The sequence below is a fragment of the Temnothorax longispinosus genome, chromosome 8 (genome assembly GCF_030848805.1).
Source record: "Temnothorax longispinosus isolate EJ_2023e chromosome 8, Tlon_JGU_v1, whole genome shotgun sequence".
In the NCBI taxonomy this organism is placed as follows: domain Eukaryota; kingdom Metazoa; phylum Arthropoda; class Insecta; order Hymenoptera; family Formicidae; genus Temnothorax; species Temnothorax longispinosus.
Window position 1 is genome coordinate 9,098,582 of NC_092365.1, and position 24,840 is coordinate 9,123,421.

The 24,840-nt window shown below is 39.1% G+C and overlaps 2 protein-coding genes and 1 long non-coding RNA gene across 3 annotated transcripts; all 3 read left to right on the top strand.

Annotated features, from left to right (window-relative positions):
• Nucleotides 1–15,357: 15,357 nt before the first annotated feature.
• On the top strand, nt 15,358–16,770 carry LOC139817408 (uncharacterized). The gene is made up of 2 exons (XM_071785471.1): nt 15,358–16,523; nt 16,614–16,770. Exon 1 carries the CDS (start codon nt 15,396–15,398, stop codon nt 16,512–16,514), a length of 1,119 nt encoding a protein of 372 aa, XP_071641572.1. The 5' UTR covers nt 15,358–15,395; the 3' UTR covers nt 16,515–16,523; nt 16,614–16,770.
• A 400-nt stretch (nt 16,771–17,170) lies between these two features.
• LOC139817913 (uncharacterized) lies at nt 17,171–18,658 on the top strand. The gene is made up of 3 exons (XR_011733336.1): nt 17,171–17,884; nt 18,083–18,139; nt 18,444–18,658. It is a non-coding gene; the product is annotated as an uncharacterized lncRNA (long non-coding RNA).
• Nucleotides 18,659–21,567: 2,909 nt separating this feature from the next.
• Nucleotides 21,568–23,233, top strand: LOC139818250 (uncharacterized). The gene is made up of 4 exons (XM_071786866.1): nt 21,568–21,820; nt 21,944–22,083; nt 22,158–22,719; nt 22,840–23,233. Exons 1-4 carry the CDS (start codon nt 21,618–21,620, stop codon nt 23,231–23,233), a joined length of 1,299 nt encoding a protein of 432 aa, XP_071642967.1. The 5' UTR covers nt 21,568–21,617.
• The last annotated feature ends 1,607 nt before the right edge of the window (nt 23,234–24,840 follow it).

The window sequence follows — 24,840 nt, forward strand, 5'->3', positions numbered from 1 at the left end:
CAGTTAGTCTGGAGAAAAAATACATCGCAGTCAAACCGAATAATAAGAAAATAAGGCAAAGAAAATGATCTGTGCAGAGCGATCTGTAAGACGAGATCCCATCGACACGACGCACAACGAAAGACATTCTGAATGATCTCGTCTTACAGATCGCTCTGCACAGATCATTTTCTTTGCCTTATTTTCTTATTATTCGGTTTGACTGCGATGTATTTTTTCTCCAGACTAATGATTTGGACCTTTTAGTCTCACTAAGTTTCTGTCAAATTGAAACAGTAAACTCACCATATGTTAAGGGAGAATATATATTTTTGATGTTAATATTATACCACTGAGGATGGCTCAGACAGGAGCCGAAACGTTTGGATTTTTGTAAATCGAGGAATAAATTTATATCTGAACGCACCGTGATCCGCGTTGTGACCCTTACAGCCCTTTCTACTTATATTTTAGATAAAATTAAGTTACAAGTTGTATTATATAATTTTCTTAATATTTCCTTGATATTTCCTTTTGTGACCGTTTAAATATTGATAGCATAAATAATTTATTGATTTGTGTTATACAACTCGTGTATAACACGAAGAAGTAATATGGCACATTTGTACAATTGCTATACAAATTATTAAAATTTATCTGTATTTTGTACATACCTAACCTATATATATATATAATTAAAAAATATATAGTGCCAATAAATAAATATATAGCGCGCGTCTGGTTGTACATTATGTTTTATTTCTATCTCAAATGTAACCCTTGTTGTTTATGCATGCGTTTCTGCGCGTTATAACGCACGTCAAACATGCGTCTCCATACATTATCCCAATTAAAACGCGCGCGTCTGACACGCAACGATAAATTAGAAAGAGAGAGAGACTTATAACAGCGAAAGGAAGTGAGACAGATTATCGGTGCTCTGATTGGTTACATACCTCGCACGCGCATGTGCAGTTCATTTTCATCCACGCTGAAATCGGGAGAGTTGCGCTACTGTATATACTGTGGCCGGGCTGCGCGCCCCTCCTAACATGCTCGAGCATGCGCGGCACACGTGTGCCTCGCCGCCTGGGACGCAACGTTGTCGGCGCCGCTTGCGCGCTTTTTCTCGGAACTATGTAAAATGCGCGGTTTGATTTATTGAATTACAACCGCCACAGATGGCCGCAAAAAAGAATAACACAACCTCTCTCTCTCTCTCTCTTTCAACTTCAAACACAGAGACTGTGAAATCGGCCCTTTGTCAAGGCTCGGTAGAATTTTTAGTGTCACCTGTGCTTTGCTTTTCGCTCCTCGCTGCTTCGAGGATAAGATGTGATACAGAACGACAATGTTTCCACAATAAACAACTTACACAAATCGTACTCATCAATCGATGGCTGATTAGAAAGTAAGTAATTCTAAATGCCACTCACGTAGTGAACGATAAATATATTTTTAAAGAAATGCATATACTTTGGGTATAAGTTTGTGCTAATTTGATTGCGAGAATAAAAATAAGCACTGGTAAAAAATTATAGTGTAATTGTTTTTTTCTGTCGTATATGTCCCTTATCGCGCATATGAAATCGACATTACTCTTGCAAGTCAAAACTGTGCCCGTAAAGATCAGTTCATGGAGATTTCTCTCCAATTTCCAAATTCAGTTATATCTGTCGCGATTCGTCGAGACTACCACGAAGATTGTTATACATATATCTGAACCTTCAACTTTTATTATATTTTAATATTAAACATGCATTTAAGTATATGCAAGGAAATACCTTACATATAAAGTTTTAATATTTTTATTTCTTAGTGCCTCCACAATATACTCAAAAATATCGAAAGAAATGGGAGAAATTGGAGGCAACAAAAGACTGGCTCAATCCGTGCACTTCCGACTCATCAAAGGCATACTGCAGATATTGTAAAGGGTTGCTCAACGTTAAACTAGGAGATCTTTTAAAACACGGGAAGACTTTAAAGTACGTTGCAGCATCAAAGCCATTTTCGAGCAAGAGACAACAGATGATACCATTTCAACCCATCGACACATGTACCAAGGAACAGCGTAAAGAAGCTCAACTTTCTCTTTACGTCACCGCACATACATCAATCGCAAGTGTCAATCATTTAAGCGATCTCCATAAAGATACGCCTTTTAATATAAGCTTACACAGAACCAAATGTACAAACATAATCAATAATGTGATAGGACCTTAGACCTTATTTTTACGAGGCACTAGTCAAAGATATTGGTGATGGATATTATAGTTTATTAATAGATGAATCTACTGATATTACAGTGAATAAAATGCTTGGTATCGCCATTAGATATATATTACAGCGTCGAACAAAAAAAATCGTATTGACTTTTTTAAGCCTGATTCATATTGAAGGTGGCACCGCGGAGTCCATTGTAAGTGCAATAAAAAAGTTATTGATTGACGCGAAATTGCAGTTAATTAAAATGCAAGGAATTGACAGTGCAAGGCACTGACAATGCATCGACGATGGTAGGACTGAATTCAGGCGTTTACGCGCGATTGAAGAAAGATGTACCTCATTTAATATTAATTCGATGCGTGTGTCATTCATTCCAACTTGCCATCTCGAAGGCAACCGAAAATACGTTGCCTCGAAATATTGATTTTTTAATTAAAGAAACTTATAATTGGTTTGCTAATTCGTCTATACGACAGTTAAATTACGCGCAGGTCTATCAAACGTTAAACGATGGTCAACAACCCTTGAAAATTTTGCGAGTCGCGGACACGCGATGGTTATCAATCGAGCCTGCAGTCAAACGAATTTTAGATCAATGGACAGAGTTGAAAACGCATTTCGAAATTTCACGAGTCAAAGACAACTGTTACACAGCTGAACTATTATATTCCATGTATTGCGATAAGAAAAACTTCACTTATCTTAATTTTTTGTATCCGATTTTAAATATGGTGCAGAAAACAAACAAGAACTTTGAATCAAAAGTGGCTGATCCAACAAAGCTACTTTTGGACATTAAAAGGCTTTATTCAACGGTTGCCAATAAAATTTTACTCCTAACGGCGAGAATAGATATTTACGAGCAAGACATTGAAAAGTATTTGGATCCCTCGCCTGCCTTGGATTACGCGTTTGATTCTTCTTGTATAGAAAACGAAATTGTGGGTCAGGAAAAAGAAAATTTGAAATCCAGATGTATCTCTTTTCTAATTGCCCTGGCGAAACAATTAAAAAATCGTTTACCTGATAATATTAAGATATTGGAGCGCATAAGTGCTTTTTCTGTAACCAAATGCTTAAAAGCAAATAAACTTCCGATCACAGATGTAGCTTTGTATTACAATAAGAAAGACGCGATAACTATTGTTCAAATCGAATTACAGTGAGAGAATATTCATCACGTTCAAGCAACACGTGTTAGTCAAGTTGTCGTCAAAATGACATCAAATTGCTTCGAAATCCGTCATTGACCGAAATGACCTGACCTTGACTTTATTTTGACCTCGTGCTTTTTTATTTATTTTTATTATACCTGGTATGTGGGTGCATCATCTGCATGATTTCATGTACGGAAACTGATATCTGTAAATAAACGTGCGATATTGTGAATTTGACATCAAATGGACATCATTTTGACTTGTTTAGTTTGATTTCTAACTACTATATATATATATATATATATATATATATATATATATATATATATATATATATCTAGTGGAGGCTGAATAATATAAATAAGTTTGTCTCTTCATAAATTATTACAAGCTTTACTTTACTTTGATAATTTGATGTTCGATTATTCTTTTCCATGTATATTGTTGTGCCGCGAAGGTCAACAATCCCGAATTGCGACACTTAGCTGTCAGCGTTGCTTCCGGATCTTGCCAAACTCACTGAGGTGGCATTCCGGGTTTCGCAAGTGACACAGGTCACTCGCCCGGAAGCAAAAGCGCTGACAGCCGAGTCAGCACCGCGGAAGCTAACGCGCGAGAGATAAAAGCCCGCCCTTCCGAGAAGCGGCGGGCAGTCCGGAACGAAAGGCTAGATCACGCGCAACCGAATGTAATCGATAACACGAGCGCCCGCAAGTCAGGGCAATAGACTAAGAACACCTGTGTAACAAGACATCCAAGTTTATTAAACGCTATTATACAAAAGATCTGGACTCGTGTGTTTTCTCCGTCCCGGCGGATTCCAAAAGAACTCCGTGCCGACCCTGCAAACCCCAGGCGCGGCACAACAATTGGTGGCAGCGGTGGGATATCTGCCAACCGGACGGGAAGACATCCTGCCAGATCTACACGGCAGCCTGAAAAAGGGAACGGATCATAAAACGGCGACAAAATATCCCTGAGAGAAAAAGCCAGCCGGATCCCGAGTGCGTGAAACAACGGTAGCAGCCGCCGAGTGTCAGCGACATCGGAGAAGCCCCGACCTACCGCACGGACTCGCCAGCCCGAGGCAACGCCACAGGGACGCACCAAGCCAGCGAAGCAGCGCAGCAGGGATACAGCGAAACAGAGACGACACAAAGCAGCGGAGCGGCCCTGCAGGACTCCGACTCAGCAGAAAGCGGACACCATGCGTTGCGCGGCGGTACTGTAAGTCCAAAGCAAATTGTAAACCGACTACGGCACGCGCCGAGCGTAGAAATAGCGAGCGTCCCCGCGATCGAAAGTCAAAAGAAACTTCGCGATTACAGCAAATACAACCGCGAAAGCCGAAGAAAGCTTCGCGAGTACGAGGAACAAGAGTTAAGCGCAAATAGATGTCGGATGACTTGTCCCGGCATCCCCCTATTAGTAACGAGTCCTTCGTGTTGAGCGAACGCGCGCAACGAGCAATTGAGAATAGCATACGAAACCGTTTTCGCGCCGCACGACGTACAGACCACGATTCTTTAAACCGCGTGCGACGAAACTTAGACGCGCAACTTGCCGACGACGATACGCCAGTGCTCGAATTGCACCCCAACGTCATTATAGAACGCGAGTTTGAATTTTTAGACGCTAGCCTTTGTAACACGAACGAGCAACCGCGAGATAGCCTAGTGGACGAACACAGTGACACACGCGTACAGCCCCCGACCGACGGTGACGCACGATCGGACACCTCGGCCGATACTCAAAGCGAAAACGCAGGGAGAGGAGAATTCTCCCTGACTTCGTACGACAGCGATATATTCGACCCCGAGGAAGAGGACTATACCCCCCGGGCTAGAACAATGAGCCAGCCACGAGCTGCCGCGACAAACACGCCGCGAGAGGACATAAACCCCGCGCAAAATAACGCCGAAATGAAGCGGCTCAGACCCGCGGAAAATGGGCAACCGTCCGAAACCGACCAAAGTCGAGCCCCCGAGCCGACGCAAATGAGCCCAGGAGCAATAGGCTCCGTGCTCGGCGACGTATTGCGCATGATGCACGACATGCAGGATTGCATGAACCGCGCAGAGGCTGTAGAATTCGACCGCTCAGTCGAAGTCCTGCGCGCGATCCGCGACATACAGGACCGCGTGAGACGGCTAGAATCCTCGCACGACCGCCCCGACGCGCAAGAACGAAGCGTACGGACCAGCCAAGGCCCGCTGGACGTGACCTACGGACGAACGCAGAGCGACATCCGTAGTCAGCCAGGGCACCACGTCGGATTCCTTAGCCTAAAGGAAGCCCGTAATATGATTCCCGAAATAAACGGAGAATCTAGGGAGCGCGTCCGCGAATTCCTTAGCGCAAGCACGTACGCAATGAAAAATATTCAGCCCATAGATAAAGCCATGCTTCTAGAAGCAATTCTATGCACGAAGTTCAAGGCGATGACCGACTTTGACACGCGCGATATTCACGATTTTGAACAGCTAAAACGCGAACTCGAAACGGAATATCTCGGAAAGCGCGGTATAACCCACCTGCAGCTGGAGTTCAACTCGCTAAAGCAAAAAGCGGGAGAAAGGGCACAGGATTTTGGGCGTCGAGTCGAGAAACTAGCAAGAGAACTATATGAGGCCATGGAAGAAGGCCAAGGACACTCCCACGAACAACAGAAGGCGATTCTTGACAGCATTAAGATGCAAGCCCTGCACAATTTCCAAATAGGACTGCACGACGACATCAAAATGCTGGTCCGAGCGCAACGGTATCAAAGCCTACAAGAGGCGATAACCGGCGCCAACGCGGAGGAAAAGGTCAGAGGTCCCTCCCCGAGAAACGGACAGCTATCGTCAAGAAATAGACTCCCCGCGGAAGACGCCCGAAACGCGAGCGCAAACGTGCAATGCCACACATGCGGGAAGACCGGCCATTACGCGCGAGATTGCCGCTCAAACCGGTATGCAAGCAGATATACACTGCCGAAAGCAGAAAAGCCCCATAGAATCAACACCATAAAGTGCACCTATTGCGAGAAGGTAGGGCACAAGCGGGACGAGTGTTGGTCCTTGAACGGACGACCGAAAACAGAGCGACCGCACCAACCGAAAAGGGAAGCCACGAAACAGGCGCCCGTAAGCACGGTGAGAAAAGATAAGTCGCAAGAAACGAGCGACGAGACATCATCCAACAGTAGCAGTGAGGAAGAAGAGCGACCTAGGAAGGGTAAAGCACGCCCCGCAGCGGAGTATCGAATAACACAGATAACGGGGAAACGCAACAAACATGCCTTAAACCTGATAACACTGCCGATTCAAGAGGCCAAGAAAGGCAAGGCCAACTTCTTATTAGACTCAGGAGCGATCTTAACGCTAATCAAAGTAGGAAAATTAAAAGGCGATATTATGGTACGAAAAAAACGCCTAACATTGACCGGAGTGACGGGACACAAGATCCACACTCTCGGAAAGATAAAAGCAACCGTAAATCTGGGAAGCCAGAAAATACGCCATACCATGTACGTGGTAGAAGACGATTTCCCGATCGACTATGAGGGAATACTGGGGAATGATTTCCTCACAAAGCGCAAAGCCGTTATCTCACACGCCACACAGCAGGTACACATCGGAGAAGCTACATTTAAACTCTGATCATATAAGAAGGGAAAATCACCACACCAAAACCGAATAGGCATCGTAAAAAACGGCGAAAATTTTATCGGGCATTTTCTCACAAAGCCAGCCGAATCTAAATGTATTTTAAGCAAAGCCGGAAAAAGTAATATGAAAGCCGACGCGTTGAGCCGAAACCCGACACCGGAGGCATCGACCGTGCAGATGACACGGCAAGATAAGAACACGCGCAACAGAATAGAAGCAAAAAGCAGTAAGCAAAGAGGAAAGATTAAATATAATAAGCAAACTCACAAGGGTGTTACTCCCGACAAGGACGAACGAGGACCACGTCCCTCTGTCCTGTTGCGGAGTGCAGCGTCACTCGCAACGGAGGGGAGGGCACCACAGTGCCCGGGCGGGCCACCTCAGCATAGGGGGGAGGGGGCGAGGAACGCGCCTCGTCTCTCTCTCTCTCCCTCGCCTCGCGATCCGCGGCAGCCGCCGCCCGAAAGGCTCTTCTCCAGTACTCGCGTTGGCAAGCGTCACAAAAGGAGGGTGTAAAGTACTGAGTGCACCGATAGCACCGCATAGTTAATAAAGCACAGAGTTAAAAATCACCGAAAGGCACCCAACACTGCTCGAGAGTAGCAGTCAACTGACGCGAAATTAAGCGGAGAAATTAAAAGAAGAAATCCGACACGGACAGATGTCAGCAAAACTTAGGACTTAGGACTTTCAAACGAAAGCGAAATCCGATGAAAAAAGATATATATAGGATAGAATGAAGAGCGCTACGCGTCCACGTAACCGTTTGAAACCCTTAAAAAAGCAGAGATAGGAAGCATAACCAAAAGCATAAGTAGCATAAGGACAACAGTAATGAAAATAACCAAAACGTACAGTTAATCATGGTGAGGGGTACCACGCTCCAGATCAGCCTCCATGCGGGAACGAAGCGCAACCAGCGTCAAGAATAACACCATAGGAACAGGCGGCGTGCGTTGACCACGCTCCATCAGGAACTCACGCGTACCGCCGTCATAATGCACGCGAGCGTGAATAAGTTCCCGAACCACCGGCCTTTCGGGAATCACCAAAGCTGGACCATTGGTTTCTTCGGCCTCCTCACCAGCCCGAATCTCACTTGGATCTACCGCGTCAGCCCCGACTGGCACATAGTCAAGTGGAAGCATCCCGAGAAATAAAAACTCCACGAGACCAGTAACGAACGCAGACTGAAGCGACTCGTAAGACAGTATAAAAGCGAAAATCCGTGGACAGACATCGTCAGCGGAAAATACGATTAAAAGTAGAAATTCAGGAATACGCCTAACAGCAAGTTAGCGCGCCGCGAAGAGATAGACGAACATTTGCTAGCGATAACCGCGACCACAATCTAGTTGATAAGCGACGTAGAAGACACCCTAGCATACTTTATTTATTCTAAGAATTGTATTATAATCATGCGATATCGTAGCGGATTAATAGATGAAATAGACCAAATAGGTAAAACTTATTCGGGGCAAGGAATGCCGACAACGCACAACGAATAAGTTGAAACAGGATGTAACCTCTATGGAAAAGGAAAGCGCTAACGAAAACTTCGTACCTCAGTTTTCTTTTTTCACGGGGGGAGGGATGTTGTGCCGCGAAGGTCAACAATCCCGAATTGCGACACTTAGCTGTCAGCGTTGCTTCCGGATCTTGCCAAACTCACTGAGGTGGCATTCCGGGTTTCGCAAGTGACACAGGTCACTCGCCCGGAAGCAAAAGCGCTGACAGCCGAGTCAGCACCGCGGAAGCTAACGCGCGAGAGATAAAAGCCCGCCCTTCCGAGAAGCGGCGGGCAGTCCGGAACGAAAGGCTAGATCACGCGCAACCGAATGTAATCGATAACACGAGCGCCCGCAAGTCAGGGCAATAGACTAAGAACACCTGTGTAACAAGACATCCAAGTTTATTAAACGCTATTATACAAAAGATCTGGACTCGTGTGTTTTCTCCGTCCCGGCAGATTCCAAAAGAACTCCGTGCCGACCCTGCAAACCCCAGGCGCGGCACAACAATATATTGGTGTGAATTCTTCACTTTATTATTCAAAATGGTCGCAATATATACTATAATTATTAATATTATAAAATTATCATTAAAATCATAATTATTTATGATATTAATATCAAATGTACATTTAATAAAATATATTATACATTAAAATTCGCGGGCTAAAGCCGCAGCGCGCAATAATACTACTAGCGCCATATAATGGTTATTATTAGCGACACTAAGAGGGGCAATAGCGCCAACAGCTGAGATTTGAAACTGAGTGCCAGGGGTCTGGCCCTGTGTTTGCTTCCATATCACGAAGTATAGGCTGATAGAAGCTTGCAGCTTGCAGCTTAAAGTTTCTGTTGAAGTGTTTGTTGATAGAACCTCGTGCATTCTCGTCACCTACCACGCTTTTTAACATGGGAGACAAACCGGTAAGTACTTAAAATTATCTTGTTCAATTATTCGCACACTTTCTATTTTTTACGCATGATTTTTTCTCGTCACGTATGTAACAAAAATGATGCGTAAGAATTAAGTTGATTGTCAGGGCCTGTATTCTGTACACAACTACCGACATTTGTCGATTCGATATATAAGGGCCAGTTCCACGTCGGTTAACTCTTAACCTTATTTAGTTAACTCACTCTTCGTCTCTTTCTAAGGGGGACGTTAGAAAGAAACAAACGATAAGTTAACTTGAGGTTAAGAGTTAACCGACGTTTGTGGAACTGGTCCTTAGAGTGTCGTTGCGCATGTTTTTTGACATATCAAAAAACATCCGCAACGACACATTGACACTTTATCGAACCGACAAATGTCGGTTATCCCTTACAGAAAAGTATTACTGACTAAATACTTAAAATCTCAGTGATTTAATACTGTCAATATTTATTTGGGAAATACTGGGAAAATACTGGTAGTGATAAATATTATAGGTAGTGATTAATACTACACAGAACTACTGGTGCTTAGTATTGAATTACTTACCAATATTTCGATTTCCGATATTTACCCGGCATAAAAAAAAAATTTTTTTTTTCGAAATTTTATTACTATTTTATAACTAAGTTTGTTTCTCCAGATGCAGTCTATAATTATAAATATTTTCTCGTATTTGAAAAACACACTTACCTTGGTGGGATCGAACTCGGGACCTCTGGATTGTGAGCCAACTGCCTTACGTGGTAGACTACTTCTTAATTTGATGTAAGTGTTATATATAGTCTACATGTGTCATAACCAGCGCAAATATATAATTTTTCAAAAATCATCTTAAAAAACAAATTCAGTTTAAAAAAAGTAATAAAATTTTGAATTGGATATTAAAATGATATCCTCAGTACTATTTCAAAACTTGTACACTTTTATCACGACGAATTTGTACAGACCTTCATATAAAATGTATTTGTGCCTTACTTTTATCTCTTTTCCTTAGTATTATCAGGAATTACCCTTTATAATGTTTCTATACAAATTGTAGTACTGGTCAGTGATTAATTTCACATGGAATATTCAGTTCAGTACTTGAGTATTAATATTAAAATACTGGCCAGTGATTTATTACACATGGAATCCTTGGTTCAGTACTTCAGTACTAACATTAAAATACTCATCAGTAATTCAACACAAGTATTTATTACACAAGTATTTTTCACCTAGTATTAAATGCTTTCTCATCAGAAATTTAATACTAAGTATTCAATACTCGTCCTGTATTAAATACTACTTTCATAAATTACTGACCAGTAATAAAATACTATGCAATACTTGGATCACAGTGATTCAAGTACTAATAAATACTTAATTTTAGTATTATTAATACACAAAATAAGTATTTATTACTAACCAGCTAGTAATACTTTTTTGTAAGGGATCTGGTCGTCGTGTATCTGTCCTTTTTTGATAAATTAATAAAAATTAACGATGGCAACTTTCAATTTGTTAGACCAGATTCTTTTACTTATATCAAATCTAATATAGTTTTACTTATATCAAATTTACTATAATCAAATAAAAATAATATTACATTATTTGTCAACGAAATAGTCAATGTCCTCACAGGGGTTCCCACCTGCTTTGACATTTTCGTTCGAAAGATAAAAGGACTCACTAGAATTTATGTTGCTAGTGGCAAAGAGTGCTCTGAATTCATAAGCGCGTGCTAAAGTAATGTTTTTTTCAGAACGCTCTTTTATTCGCTCAATGTTGCACAATAGGAATAAAAAAAATTGCAAGTGACTAAATGTTCTGTTAAATTTCACAAAATTATCTAGAAAGAATTGTATTTAATTATACGTTTTTAAAAAATTACAGATTCATAATTTTATATTGAAAAAATATATTGAAAATTTTACTACATAGCATACCAAGTAAATTTACCTTGTTTTGTAATCTTGGTATGCTATGTAGTGAAATTTTCAACATATTTCTTTTAATTAAAAAATTTTATAAATATGTAATTTTTTAAAGACGTAATTCTTAAAATTGTGTCAAATTAAAAACAGATTTAATTTTTTAGAACAGAATAATTAGCCGCAATCTTTCATTACACGTTCTTCCTTCTTTTACCTCTACATAATCTTGTCTTTTAAAAAGTGACACTTTGTCTTTCTACATTATTCTGAACGATGATTGCCACTAATATTTCATTTTTGTCATCAGATAAGAATCCGAAACAGAATAGTGGATCAACATCATCAAAATATTCAAAGGCAAATTGTTCAAATGATATTCAATTCTACGATTAACTTGACGCTAATATCAATTTTTTTAAATTTATTTAAAACAAAACGTTTTTATAAACGTGTTTTTTTCAAGCGGATTTTTTGAGTTACTAATTTTTTAAATATTTTTTAAATGCCCACAAGAGAGATTGATTCAAAACATATACTTGGTACAGATTTTTTACAAAAATGTAGATTTTTTTGCTTTTAATACTGTTGCGCCCGTGTTGAGACACCCGTTGCGCGCGGAACTTCGATCACGAGGAGCCCGAACTTCGCTCGAATAGCTTCAAGTCGAAGCGCGGTCCTTAACGACTGGTTGTTGTTGATGTATAGATTTTCACGACGACTGTCAGATCTACAGGGAGACTCCGATCGTTCGGACGTATTCTCCACCTGAAACGCTTGTACAGAATTCTTAATAAACTTGAGTTTCTTTTATAATAAAGTGTTCACCCTCTTTTATTACACGAGTCCGGGAGTGCGCGGCGCGAACGCGAGTGATTGTGCGACAGCGAAGCGCAGCGCAACATTTTGGGGGCTCGTCCGGGATCGGACGAGCGAGGATCGGACAAACGAGGATAGGACGAGCGGACGAGCGGACGAGCGAAACTAATGGCGAGCACCAACGAGTCATTGACAGCGCCGGCGACGAGAAAAAGAGCGCGGATGGGAACCCCGAGACCGAGCGCTCCACGGCTCGAGACAGAGACTGAGATACGACCCGGTTCGAGCGCTCCTCAGCTCTCAGCGGAAGTTGTGACACTGCAGGACATGATGCAGGAGATTCGCCAGATGCGTGAGGAATACGCGGCGTTGCTGCGACAACGGGAAGCGGAGTCACAGCGACGAGAACTCCCGCAGCTAAGTTCTTTTTCATTTAACGCGACCAGAGATACGGGAGCGCGGGCCGCCACGGTCGCGGAAGTGTCGCGCGGAAATTTCGGTGACGCGAGAGCGCGAGCCGAAGTAACGCCCGGAAATTGTGCGCGTACGGAATTAGGCTTCAAGCTGAAGCCCGATACGTTCGACGGCTCGACGCCTCTGCGAGAATTCCTCTCCCAATTTCTTCTCATCGCGCGCAAATAATTGGGACGACGCGTCAAAATCTGTTGCGCTGGCCGCGAGTCTTAGGGGAAAAGCGCGAACAGTATTAGAGTGTGTCGAAAATTTAGAGAACTTATGTTTCGAAGAATTAAAATCGAAATTGGAGTCGCGCTTCGGCGAGGGAGGTTTGTCGCAAAACTTTTATACGCAATTTACGGGTCGAAAGCAGAGAAATGGAGAGGATTTGGCTTCTCTTGGCTCGGATTTAGAAAGACTTTCGCGATTAGCTTACCCCGAGTGTTCTTTTTCGGTTCGAGATAAGATCGCGTGCGCGCAATTTGTTTATGCGTTATTTGACGGTTTTTTGAGAAGGACTCTCCAGTTGGAGGGAGTAACCTCTTTAAAGACAGCCGTCGAAAGAGCGAAAGCGATAAAAATTATTCAGGGAAATAGTTTCGAAAGAAAGAGGGAATATTTTGGAAAGAATTTTGAGAATGTGGAAGGGAAGGTGGGAGAAGAGAAAGAGGGGGAGGATGGAAAGGACAGCGCGCCTCGAGGGAGTTGCAGGACCAATCAGTGGGAGTGTTGGTCCTGCGGAGAAACGGGGCATTTCCGTTCTGAGTGCCCCAATTATGAGGAAAATTAGACTTTTTATTTTCTATAGAAGTTTGGTTATTTTATCGATGTTACTGCGTGTTGTATTTTGTTTTTTTTTTCTTCTCTAGAGGAAGTCTACGGTTTGTGAGAAAGCTTGGATCTCGACCTGAGCCATCGCGGCGGAACATCGGCCAAGACTTCTTTGGAGGAGAATTATTAAGAAGACTGTCTCGCCCACGGTTCTTTTGAGTTGTGGTTTTTCCGTGGGACGTAGGGCAAATGCCGAGACAAGGACTTGGGGAGTCTTTAAGACGTTGGGTCCACAACAGTTCCCCCCCCCCTTGTCCGAAGATTTCGAGGAAGAGCGGCAACGTCGGGGAATGTTCCCGCAGAAGAGGATGGTTCGCCTTGGTGTCGGAGGGGAGGAGTCTGGCCAGCTCTTTCCCAGGAAGCCGAAGGAAGCGAAGCCTACCTCGAGGTGTTTTACGGCAAGGGACCAAGAGAGGGCAGTTCGTTAACCCGTGGCAGCAGCCCGGGGTAGAACAAGGAGCCAGCCTGGTGCCCGGGAAGTCGTATTATCGGGGCACTACCCTTCTGTGGATTGTCGGGATGACAATCTAGGAAGAAGGGGGGCAGTGTTGCGCCCGTGTTGAGACACCCGTTGCGCGCGGAACTTCGATCACGAGGAGCCCGAACTTCGCTCGAATAGCTTCAAGTCGAAGCGCGGTCCTTAACGACCGGTTGTTGTTGATGTATTGATTTTCACGACGACTGTCAGATCTACAGGGAGACTCCGATCGTTCGGACGTATTCTCCACCTGAAACGCTTGTACAGAATTCTTAATAAACTTGAGTTTCTTTTATAATAAAGTATTCACCCTCTTTTATTACACGAGTCCGGGAGTGCGCGGCGCGAACGCGAGTGATTGTGCGATAGCAAAGCGCAGCGCAACAATACTGTATTTACATTTGTGTCACTCACAATCACTTTCTTGTTTCATTTTTTTTATCAGCAACACAGGCGCACTTGGCGTCATATTGCTCGTGTTGAAGCTATCAGGGGATTGAATCTTCAAGGTATCCAAGAAAGGGTTGCACAAATGATAGTTGCTCATAATAATAACATGATCTCTGGCAGTGACACGGAGTACAGTAATAACAATTTTGGTAATGTTAATGAAAGTAGTGATGTCAGTTCTGAAGAATATTTCGGCCTACACGATGCATTGGTAAACCATGATTTAGACAAACGCAATGAGATATATGATGATGGTAGTACAGAGTCAGACTATGGGGATGCAAATATTATAGTAGAAGATGAGGAAAACATGGAGATCAATCATGATCATGTTAATATCGAGAATGATCTTGTCGTGAATGATGCACAAATTAACGCATATATGTTGAGGAGTCTTAAGGAATGGGGGAGGAGGGGTGTAACTGGACAGAAAATAAATGTACTACTACGAATTTTAAGAGTTGTCTTCACACAGCTTCCAAAGGACTACAGATCTCTCCTGAGTACTCCTCGAAACACACCTGTGAAGGATATTGGAAATGGACATCTCTGGTATAAAGGCATCAGATCTAATATTCAGTCTAAATTATCAGAGGAATATTTTACTGCTAATCAAGAAATTATGATGGATGTCAATATAGATGGGATGAAACTTTTCCCTCAGAGTTGTTCTCAAAAACACTTTTGGCCAATTTTAGGAAGTTTTGCCAATTAGGATGAACCATTCATTATAGCAGTATTTTATGGCGACGGAAAGCCCAATGACTTAAATGCATTTCTGGAAGACTATGTTGCAGAAGTGGCTGCTCTTCAGGAATCTGGTTTTGAAATCAATGGAACTGTTTATCCTTTTAGAGTAAGAAATTATATCCTGGATGCCCCTGTTCAAGCATTTATCAAGTGCTGTGTTGGGCATGGTGGAACTTTTGCATGTGAAAAGTGCTGTGTCACAGGTCGTAGATATCGGGCTCGAGAAATTTTCATTGACATGGATGCTGATCTTAGGACTGATGAATCTTTTAATACCAGACAAAATCCTCAACACCACACTAATAATGTGTCACCATTAGAAACTATTGGAACTGGAATGGTCTCCCAGTTTAGACTGGATAGCATGCATCTAAAAGATCAGGGTGCTTTCAAGAGATGGTTGAAATTCTTATTAGTTGGTCCGGGTAATTTTACTTTGACCGATGCAACTCTGAGAGCTGTATCAAATGCTCTTGTGGAATTGACTCCTCACACTCCCAGAGAATTCAATCGCAAACCGAGACAACTGAAGCGATCAGGTAATAGACTAAAAGCCCAAGAATTGAGGAGGATAGCACTTTATGATGGAGTAAAAATTTTCAAGAATTACCTTACTCCTGTTCTTTATCAGAATTTCCTTTTGTTCCATACTTCTATATACATTCTATCTAGTCCCCACTTGCTTGATCGGTGTATTGATGTTGCGGAAGAGTTGATGAGAGAATTTGTTACTCATTCTATACAAATATTTGGCCGCGAATTTGCTGTTTACAACATACACAGTCTGATCCATTTGGCTGAAGAGTGCCGGCAGCATGGTGTGCTTGACAATTTCAGTGCATACAAATTTGAGAATCATCTTGGTCTAATCAAGCGCTCTCTTCGGTGTCCCTATCAACCTTTGCAACAGATTGCCAATCGAGATTCAGAAGGTTATGGGAACTTGAGAAAAACTACCAACAAAATACTAGATCGTCAGGAAATCCTCTTAAGTAAGAGGCGAGAGGGTCAAGCTGAGATTCCAGGAGATCATTATAGTAAAATAAAAACTCGTAACATAACCCTTGCTGTAAACGAAGCTGACTGCTGCTTTGTAACTAATCAAAATGATGTGGTAGTCCTGACTAACATTATCCGTACTCCTCAGAGAGAAATTAGATTGGCCGGTCATAGGTTTACACGAATGACAAGCTATTACGAGTTTCCCATAGACTCTACTGACATAGGAATTCTTAGCGTGTCTGAATTAAGTGAGCGAGAACAGTTTTTTCGTCTCTCAGACGTTGCTCACAAATGTTATCTTATTCCAGATGAAAATATTTATCTTTGCATCCCATTAGCTCACACATTGTTTTGATATTATGAGGCATGTTTTAATTGACTTATTTTATTTGTTATAAATAATCTACTTTTACAAGTTAATTTTAAATTAAGTTTTATATTCTATTTCTTGTAGTACTCCGTAGTTATATTCACTGAGGAGGATACAGTCGACGTAGTAGCTACCAAATGGATCGTAGACAATGGTACGGCAGCATATTGGCCACCAACTAAGCAATCAATAGCGAGGATTGTGATGGGACTTGCCGATCCGAGTAATGACTGGAAAAAATGTCCGGTAATAGTGGAACATAGTTATAGTGCGTATGATTTAATTTCCACCTTTTACATGCAGTGTTGTACCAGATAATAACTTTCTTTTTATCTGAGATAAAGATAAAAATTGGTTTTTTTTTAAGTTTTATCTGACAAAAAGGTAATCTGGTTTTGAAATATTAGATAGATAACAGCAAAAATTATGTGGATAATTTATCTAAATTATAAAACTATAAGTAAAAAGTAGAAATTATAAAATTATAAGTAAAAAGTAGAAATTCATTACTTTTGGCTTTAGAATAAAACATTTTTCTTTTATTTGGGAATGGATCTCTACTACTATTGTAAGAAACAAATTGCATCCGCGGTTCAAAATAACCGCCATAAAAATTATCTAACATTTTAGATCGATAACATTTAGATAGATAAAAAAATCTTACCTCAGATAAAGATAGAGGAAAAAGTTTTCTACATAAATTATTTAGATGATTTATATACATAGTTTTATGTAGACAATACCTTACACTGTTCAACTCTTATTATAATTATAAATTGAAGCTTTGTCTATCTTTTCTCAGGTACGTACAATGTAGCCCGTAAGGCAGCTATGAAGAAGGCTGACACTGGTCAAGCCTTGGACTCGGAAATAACGGATGGAGAAAAGGGAAGGGGCAAACGGCACGTTAGGAAGAAGAAACATTTTGATGATAGTGACAGTAAAGAGGACACGGAGAGCCCTGTGCTGAATGTTAAGAAAAAGAAGAAGACTTTCATGCAGGAGTCTAGTGATTCTGAGGATGACAGAGTGTTACCTTCTCCACAAATAAGTGGCATCCTCAAAGGATGTTTCTGGTACCTTGTATACACAGAAGAGTACTTCTGCATTTGGTAAATCAACGAAGGCAAATCTTGCCACTACATCCAGTGAACGACAAAAGGAGAAGCAAATTACATCATCTATGAAATGTGACAAGAGACTCAGTTCAATGAAAACCCCTGATAAAACATCTTCAAACAGAACTTGTATTATAGATGATGACAGATGCACTGAAGCTTCGCATACAACTCCATCAAACGGTTCTCCTTCCTGTGTGAGTGTGCTAAAGAAGAAAATTTCCAGGATTCTTTTCAGTGAGTTTATACTGATGTTTTTATTGCTGAAGTGCATAAGATCTCTGAAATCAAGAGACTCGACAGTGTCTTGACACCAAATAATTAAAAACAAATTTTAAAGTGTCAAGATAACGTCGTGCACTCTTTATACAGTAAGTTAGACTCTTACTGGTCATATTTATTAATTCTAACAGCACATTTTGATTTCTCTATTAGATGACGGCGGCAGCAATAATGAGAAATCGCCACATCTGATTGATACTCCACGGAAATGTAAGCTATTTGTTTACATACATTTCTATAAATTTTTACACTACGAATCTTTGCCACGTGTTATATACTGTTGATATACTGTGATGTACTGATGAGAAACGAACTGAACTTTTCTCTTAATTTGTATAAGTGTTTTATTAATTTGTAAACTGTTGTCATTAATTTCTCCTCTTCGTGATAAGCATGAGACAGAAGTTTTTGTATGGAAAATACAACAGAGCAGAAAAGATGGAGGGATTGACAAATTGTGCTGTTAAGATCTTTATATGATATTGTTTCTAATATATGCAATACATTGTTTTAGCCTGTTCATCTCAGCCAATGTATTCGGCATCAAGTGTAGAAGTAATCAAGGTGGAGCTACTTTATGAGTTAAACAGTAAATTGGATTTTATAATGATACAAAATCAACGAATTATGAAGAAATTATACCCGGAGGAAGCTGCTCTCAAGAAACCAAAAGACTTTCCATCCCTGCCACTTCAATCTGAGGACGATTTCAAGAACTTTGAAAAATTCTTGCAAACCGAAATCAACCTCATCAGCACAGTAAGTTATCCTTTAAATTAATGTACTTGTAACTATATGTCCAAGTCTAGTACAACTATTACGTTTAAATTTTTGCTTTCCAGGCAGATTTCTTCCACGCGGTTGCTTCTGACTGTGTGTTGGAGAGTAAAGCGGCAGGAAAGCTAATGAGGAAATGTGTGTCAAACCGTCTCTCAAGAGTAATGAGCTGGGATGGGACTAATAAAACCAAGCTTAGCTTTAATAAATCGAAACTGAAGGAAGCAATCTTTTGTGAGTATTATATTATTTCTGGTAATGCCTGCAAATTTTGTTTTTTAAAGTAATAACAATATCATTACAATCGAAGTAAATCATGTTCTTGCAAATCTTTTTATGTTTTGAAAGAGGTTTTAGTAAATTAAAGTGACTATATTTTTTAGTATGAGTGTAATAAAAAGTACTACTGTATTACTGTATTACTTTATTGGAGAGTTTTGTTATCTTTTTTACATTAGAGAAAAATTATTGCAATTTTATGTCTTATTTTACGTGTACAATTTTTCTCTATGGATTCTAGATATATTGAAACTCAGTATTTATACAATCATACTTCCTTCAGGTTCACTTCTCAAGTTATACCCTGGGAGTAAGCTCTTAGATGCTGAAGCTGCTATTAAAAGGTAGCTAAATACGAGTGCACAGCGCTTGGTATAACAAATACCGTTCTCGCCCGAACTAAATACAGGGGCAGACCTGCAAGTACCTCCACATAAAAGAAGTTCTTTTGATTATTTTTGTGTTATTTTATATTAAACATACATAGAGAAGCATATGGACAATATAATAAACCAAATGGTCCATAAAGACATGTATTATATTTTACACCTTTACTACGTTTACGCGAGCGTTACTTCTGTAGTAACTTACGATAATTCTTTCGCGTAAACGGGATTTTTCTTCGCGTAAACGGGATTTTGTAATAACTTACGATAATTTACTCCGCTTAAACGAGTGAATTATCGTAAGTTACTACAGAAGTAACACTCGCGTAAACGTAGTACTTGTTCCCTATGCTCCTTATCGTAGCCGCAACGCATCGAAGCGTGCTCGCACGCCCCACGCCTTTATAAAAAGGTCAAGATGATGTCATTTTGATATCCAAATGACGTCAAAAATTTGTCAATATGGAGGTACTGATTGATGTCAAAATGACTTTGACTTACTTGACCTCAGGTTGACGTCTACATGATGTCAACTTGACTAACACGTGTTGCTAGATGGGAAGAAAGACAAGACACAGAAAAATTTTTGATAGAAGTAATAAATTATCGAGATGCTAGTAGACAAAATCCTTTTAAAAACTTAGTCGATTTAGCCTTTAAAATTCTGTCTTCCTCACTCTAATGCCGATATTGAGCGAGTATTTAGTCAAATGAATTTGGTTAAAACTAAGTTGCGAAATAAAATGAAGCTTCAATTATTGAATAATATTTTGCATATTAGATTCGGACTCAAAAGACTCGATGTTTGCTGTAATAATTACACTTTACCTGATAAAGTTTTGAAAAGCATCGGTAACATGAAAACGTACGAGTCAGTGCCCGAGTCGGATGCTCATGAAGCAGAGGAAATAAATCAGTTGTTATTATAATAATATATAGTACAATATTCAAGTTTATATAAATAAGTAACGTAAAACGTACGTTAATTTTTATTAACATGTCATTTTAATTTTATAATTTTATTGTATTTTATTCTAATTTACCAAAGACGTTAAAACTGTTTTGATGTTTCTATGTTCCTTATAATGTATAATCAAAAAATTTAAATTTTATTTATAAATTATATTTAATTATAAAATTTATATTAAATTTAATACTTTTATTAAAAAATTTATTCTGATATTTACTCCCTGTACTAAAAGTTTATAATATCCGTAACGTAAGCTGTAGATTTTCGGTATTGACTGTTTACACGTCACTCTTAGGGCCTCTCATCAATCTAACCGATCGGTTAATTCATTGGAATTGACCAATCGCATTTGTTATGTCACACAACAGGTAATGCAATTTGTCAATTCCAATGGTCTATCCTCTCGGTTAGCCTTAACCGAGATTGGTGAAAGAGACCCTTAATCAGATTTAATAACATCCGTAGTTATTAAACTGGCCAATCATAGCTATTCCTCTAAAGAATAGAATAACTATGATTGGCCAGTTTCATAACTACAGATGTTATTAAACCTGATTAAGAGTGACGTGTAAACGAAATCATTGACATTGAATATTGGAAAGCCCTTAATTCAAGTGCTATTAAATTTTTCGTCATAATTTAAGGGTCGGCAGGAGACCCAGGCAAACTCAGGTGCACTCAGATGCACTTTATGCACTAGTGCAGTTTAAACTGCACTTTAACTCCGTATTTTATTTATTATAAATTTTTAAAAGCAAAAATGCAAAATCGGGCTTTTTAGCGTACTGCATTATTATATAAAGAGTATATAAAAAAAATTCACGAATCTATGTAACTTATTTTATGAGAAATCTTATTACGAATCCGTAACTTATGTCCCTTGGTTTCCCACTCCGGCCGGAAGTGGGAAACCCTCCCAAGGCTCCGCTGGTAGACATGTAACAGCGTTGTCCAATTTAGTTTTCAGCTTGGTAGACTGTGCGACATCAGTGTATCTTAAATTCCTAGTGACATAAACAATGATTGAGGATATAATCATATGTGTCATTCGGAAGATATTTTCGAAATATTGTACTACCTGCGGATACTTCGGCCCGATCTTAAGGCCGAATCACACTACGGGTTGCAGGCTCGGTTGCGGTTGAGGTTACGGTTGAGTGTTGGAAATCAACCAATCAGAACGAAGCAGTTCGCCGGTTAGGTTGCAGGTTATACGGGTTGCGGGCTCGGTTGCGGTTAAGATTACTACGGTTGAGTGTTGAAAACTAACCTAACAATGTCACAAATTAGTGAACTAATTATCTTGGAGCGAAAACGCAGAATTGCATCTGCGTGTCTGTTGCTTCTTGCATTAGCTGATAAAAAAGTATATAGTCGTTCTGTGTGGACCAAGCCGTATTTGTTGCGAAGAAAGCATCGTGGTATGCATCATAACCTATTTCTGGAACTTGCGCTTGAAGATCCAAATCGATTTCGTAGGTAAGAGTTTATTGTGTGTAGTAATTAATTAAAATATATACAAATATATTAAATAATCTTAAAAAAATAAACACAAAGATTAGTTTAACTTAAAAACAATAATAACTTGAATCATATTTACAGATGTCTGCGAATGAACATTGATGTCTTTCAATATCTTCTTGAAAGAATTGCACCTTTTATTGAAAAAAAGACAACACATTTAAGGGAAAGTATACCTCTTGCTGAGAGGCTCTCTGTCACCTTGCGTCATTTGGCTACTGGTATGATATCTTGTGCAAGTGCAATATAATACATATTTCTTTTGTGAAATAATTAATTATGTTTTAATTTGCAGGAGAATCACAGGAATCACTTAGCCTACAGTTCAGAATTGGTCAAAGCACAATATCGTCAATAATAAGAGAAGTATGTGCAGCATTGATCAGTATTTTAAAAGATGAATTTCTCCGAATGCCAACATCTGCAGAAGAATGGAATATTGTTGCGAACGATTTTGGACAGAGATGGAATTTTCATCATTGCATCGGTGCAATGGATGGGAAACATGTGCGAATAGATCCTCCTCTTTCATCAGGATCAGCCTATTATAATTATAAAGATTTTTATAGTATTGTATTATTGGCTGTCGTCGATGCACAATTGAGATTTATATACATTGATCTAGGCACCAATGGGAGAATGAGTGATTCCTACATATGGAATAAATGTAGTCTGAAATCTCATTTGTACAGCAATAATTTTCCTTTGCCTCAACCATCTCCACTTCCTGGATGTGTCACCAATTTTCCATATGTATTGGTTGGTGATGAGATTTTTCCTCTGACAACAAAATTACTTATTCCATATCCAAAAGATCAATGTCGCAATCGGTTAGACAGGAGAATTTTTAATTACAGGTATGATCTAAATCTTCATATTATGAATCCCAGTTATGAATTGGATGAAAATTGACACATTATAGATATTAATGTTAATCAGAGATGTCAATATAATTATGTGCTACATTATTTTGATAGACTGTCACGTGCCAGACGTTGTTCAGAAAATGCATTTGGTGTGCTGGGTGCAAGGTTTCAGATTTTTCGGACAGCTATGAGATACGATCCTGATGAAGCAATTCGAATCACAATGACTTGCTGCTGTCTCCATAATATGTTACGTAGTCAATCTACAGGTTGTGCCATGTATACCCCAACAGAATTCCTCGATGAAGAAAATGTTTTAACGGGTCACATGAGACTTGGTGAATGGAGACAAGAATCAGCAAATGGCTTAGCACAATTGTGCCATCAAGGTGGAAACCGCCATGCAACTGATGCCTGCGTTCTTCGAAACACTTGGAGTGCATATTTTAATGGACCTGGGGCTGTACCGTGGCAAGAGAGAATGGTACTCGGTCAAAACGCATAATAAATATACAGAAAATTTACAAGAAAAAAAAATTTTTATACAATATATTAAAACTCAAGGCAAGAAAAGAAACAAAGAGTTATAATAAAGAAAAATAATGTTTGCTGTACATAACATCTTTTTATTGTTACTTAGATCATACCTAAACCTAAACACCTTTTATTATGTAAAGCTGACAGATTGTCAATGACAATTTACGGAAATTCTATGTACTATTATAAAATAAATAAAATAAAGAATTTTTGCATATACGTTCTATTTCTTTTAACTTAACACAAAATAAAAAAGTATATCTTATGGATTAAATAATAATTATAAAATAAACAATGTTTTATTAATATTGCGATAAAATGTTATTAGAAAAATTAATACTTGCTTATCTTATTGATTGAACCCTTAAAATGAATAATTAATAATCCACAATTAAATATGCATTATATGACTAATAGAAAACAAAAAAATACTTTTATTTGATCATTTGGTATCACTATACTTGTCAAAATTCGTTAAGTTATCATAAGTGCTTGAAAATTGCACAGTAAAAATACTTAGTTTATTTCTAAATAAAAAATGTAAATTAGACGACGCACTAGGTTTAACACATTAGTACTAATAATACATGCATATACTACTATAGAAAATTTATCTTAATTGTCATCACAGTTACTCTCAATTTATCCAAATATAAATATAAAAAATTGTTAAACTAAAAAACTGAAGAATATATATTTATTACAAGAATCTGTACGTATCTATATGTAAGTATAAAATTATATGTAACTGTAACAAAATTTATAGCAAATGTTAATATTTTAAGTATAGAATTTATGTTGAGATCATAGACTTTTCAAATAAAAAAATTAGTATTCCAGTTTGAGATATATGTGATATAATATTTAATAAATCGTTTAAACTAAAAATATAAAAAATAAAATGTTTTGTTTTTTGTTGTGTTTGTTGTCTTAACTAGCAGTAAATAGCACTTTCATTATTTCTTGCTCCAAGAGTTTTCTACGTTGAGGAGACATTTCCCTCAATTTAGCTCCTACGTAAGCTGTAAAATGATCAATAGCATCCTGAGCAGATCGATCAGAAGACTGAGGAAGAAGTATTGGCTGTGAGGTCATCTGTTTGATTGCATCAACAGCTTCTTCCATAGTTAAACCACTTTTTTGCTTCTTACATGCCCTTCTTTTCGTATAAAGTGGTTCATCTCCTGTGTGTTTCCTTCCACTCACAACATGGGCAGAAGCAGGATTTTCAGGCGTTTTAATTAAAAGAGGTTGAAAAGTTGATAAGGGAATAGTTGAAGATTCTGACATAGATGACGTATTGTGACTTGGAATAACTTCTTGTAATTCAGAAGAGTTCTGCGAAAAATCGGTATATATTTGGCTGTCTTCAAGGGTTGATGTTAATGTCTAAAAGATTCAAAAACAAAAAATAATGATCAATTTAGTTGTGTCATATTAAATAAATGAGTAACTTATAATTTAATAACTAACTTATAAATTATAACTAACATAATACCTTCGAAGTTGCATCAAAATAAATTTGCATTGCTGTATCTTCAGTATCACAAGGTATTTCCAGAGATGGAACATTTG

What these genes read in the sequence shown, in the direction of transcription:
- LOC139818250 (XM_071786866.1), top strand. Translation starts at nt 21,618, where the DNA reads ATGTCACAAATTAGTGAACTAATTATCTTGGAGCGAAAACGCAGAATT. An exon ending in GATCCAAATCGATTTCGTAG is followed by an intron (nt 21,821 to 21,943) that starts GTAAGAGTTTAT and finishes TCATATTTACAG; the next exon opens with ATGTCTGCGAATGAACATTG. An exon ending in AGGAGAATTTTTAATTACAG is followed by an intron (nt 22,720 to 22,839) that starts GTATGATCTAAA and finishes TTATTTTGATAG; the next exon opens with ACTGTCACGTGCCAGACGTT.
- LOC139817408 (XM_071785471.1), top strand. Translation starts at nt 15,396, where the DNA reads ATGGATGCTGATCTTAGGACTGATGAATCTTTTAATACCAGACAAAAT.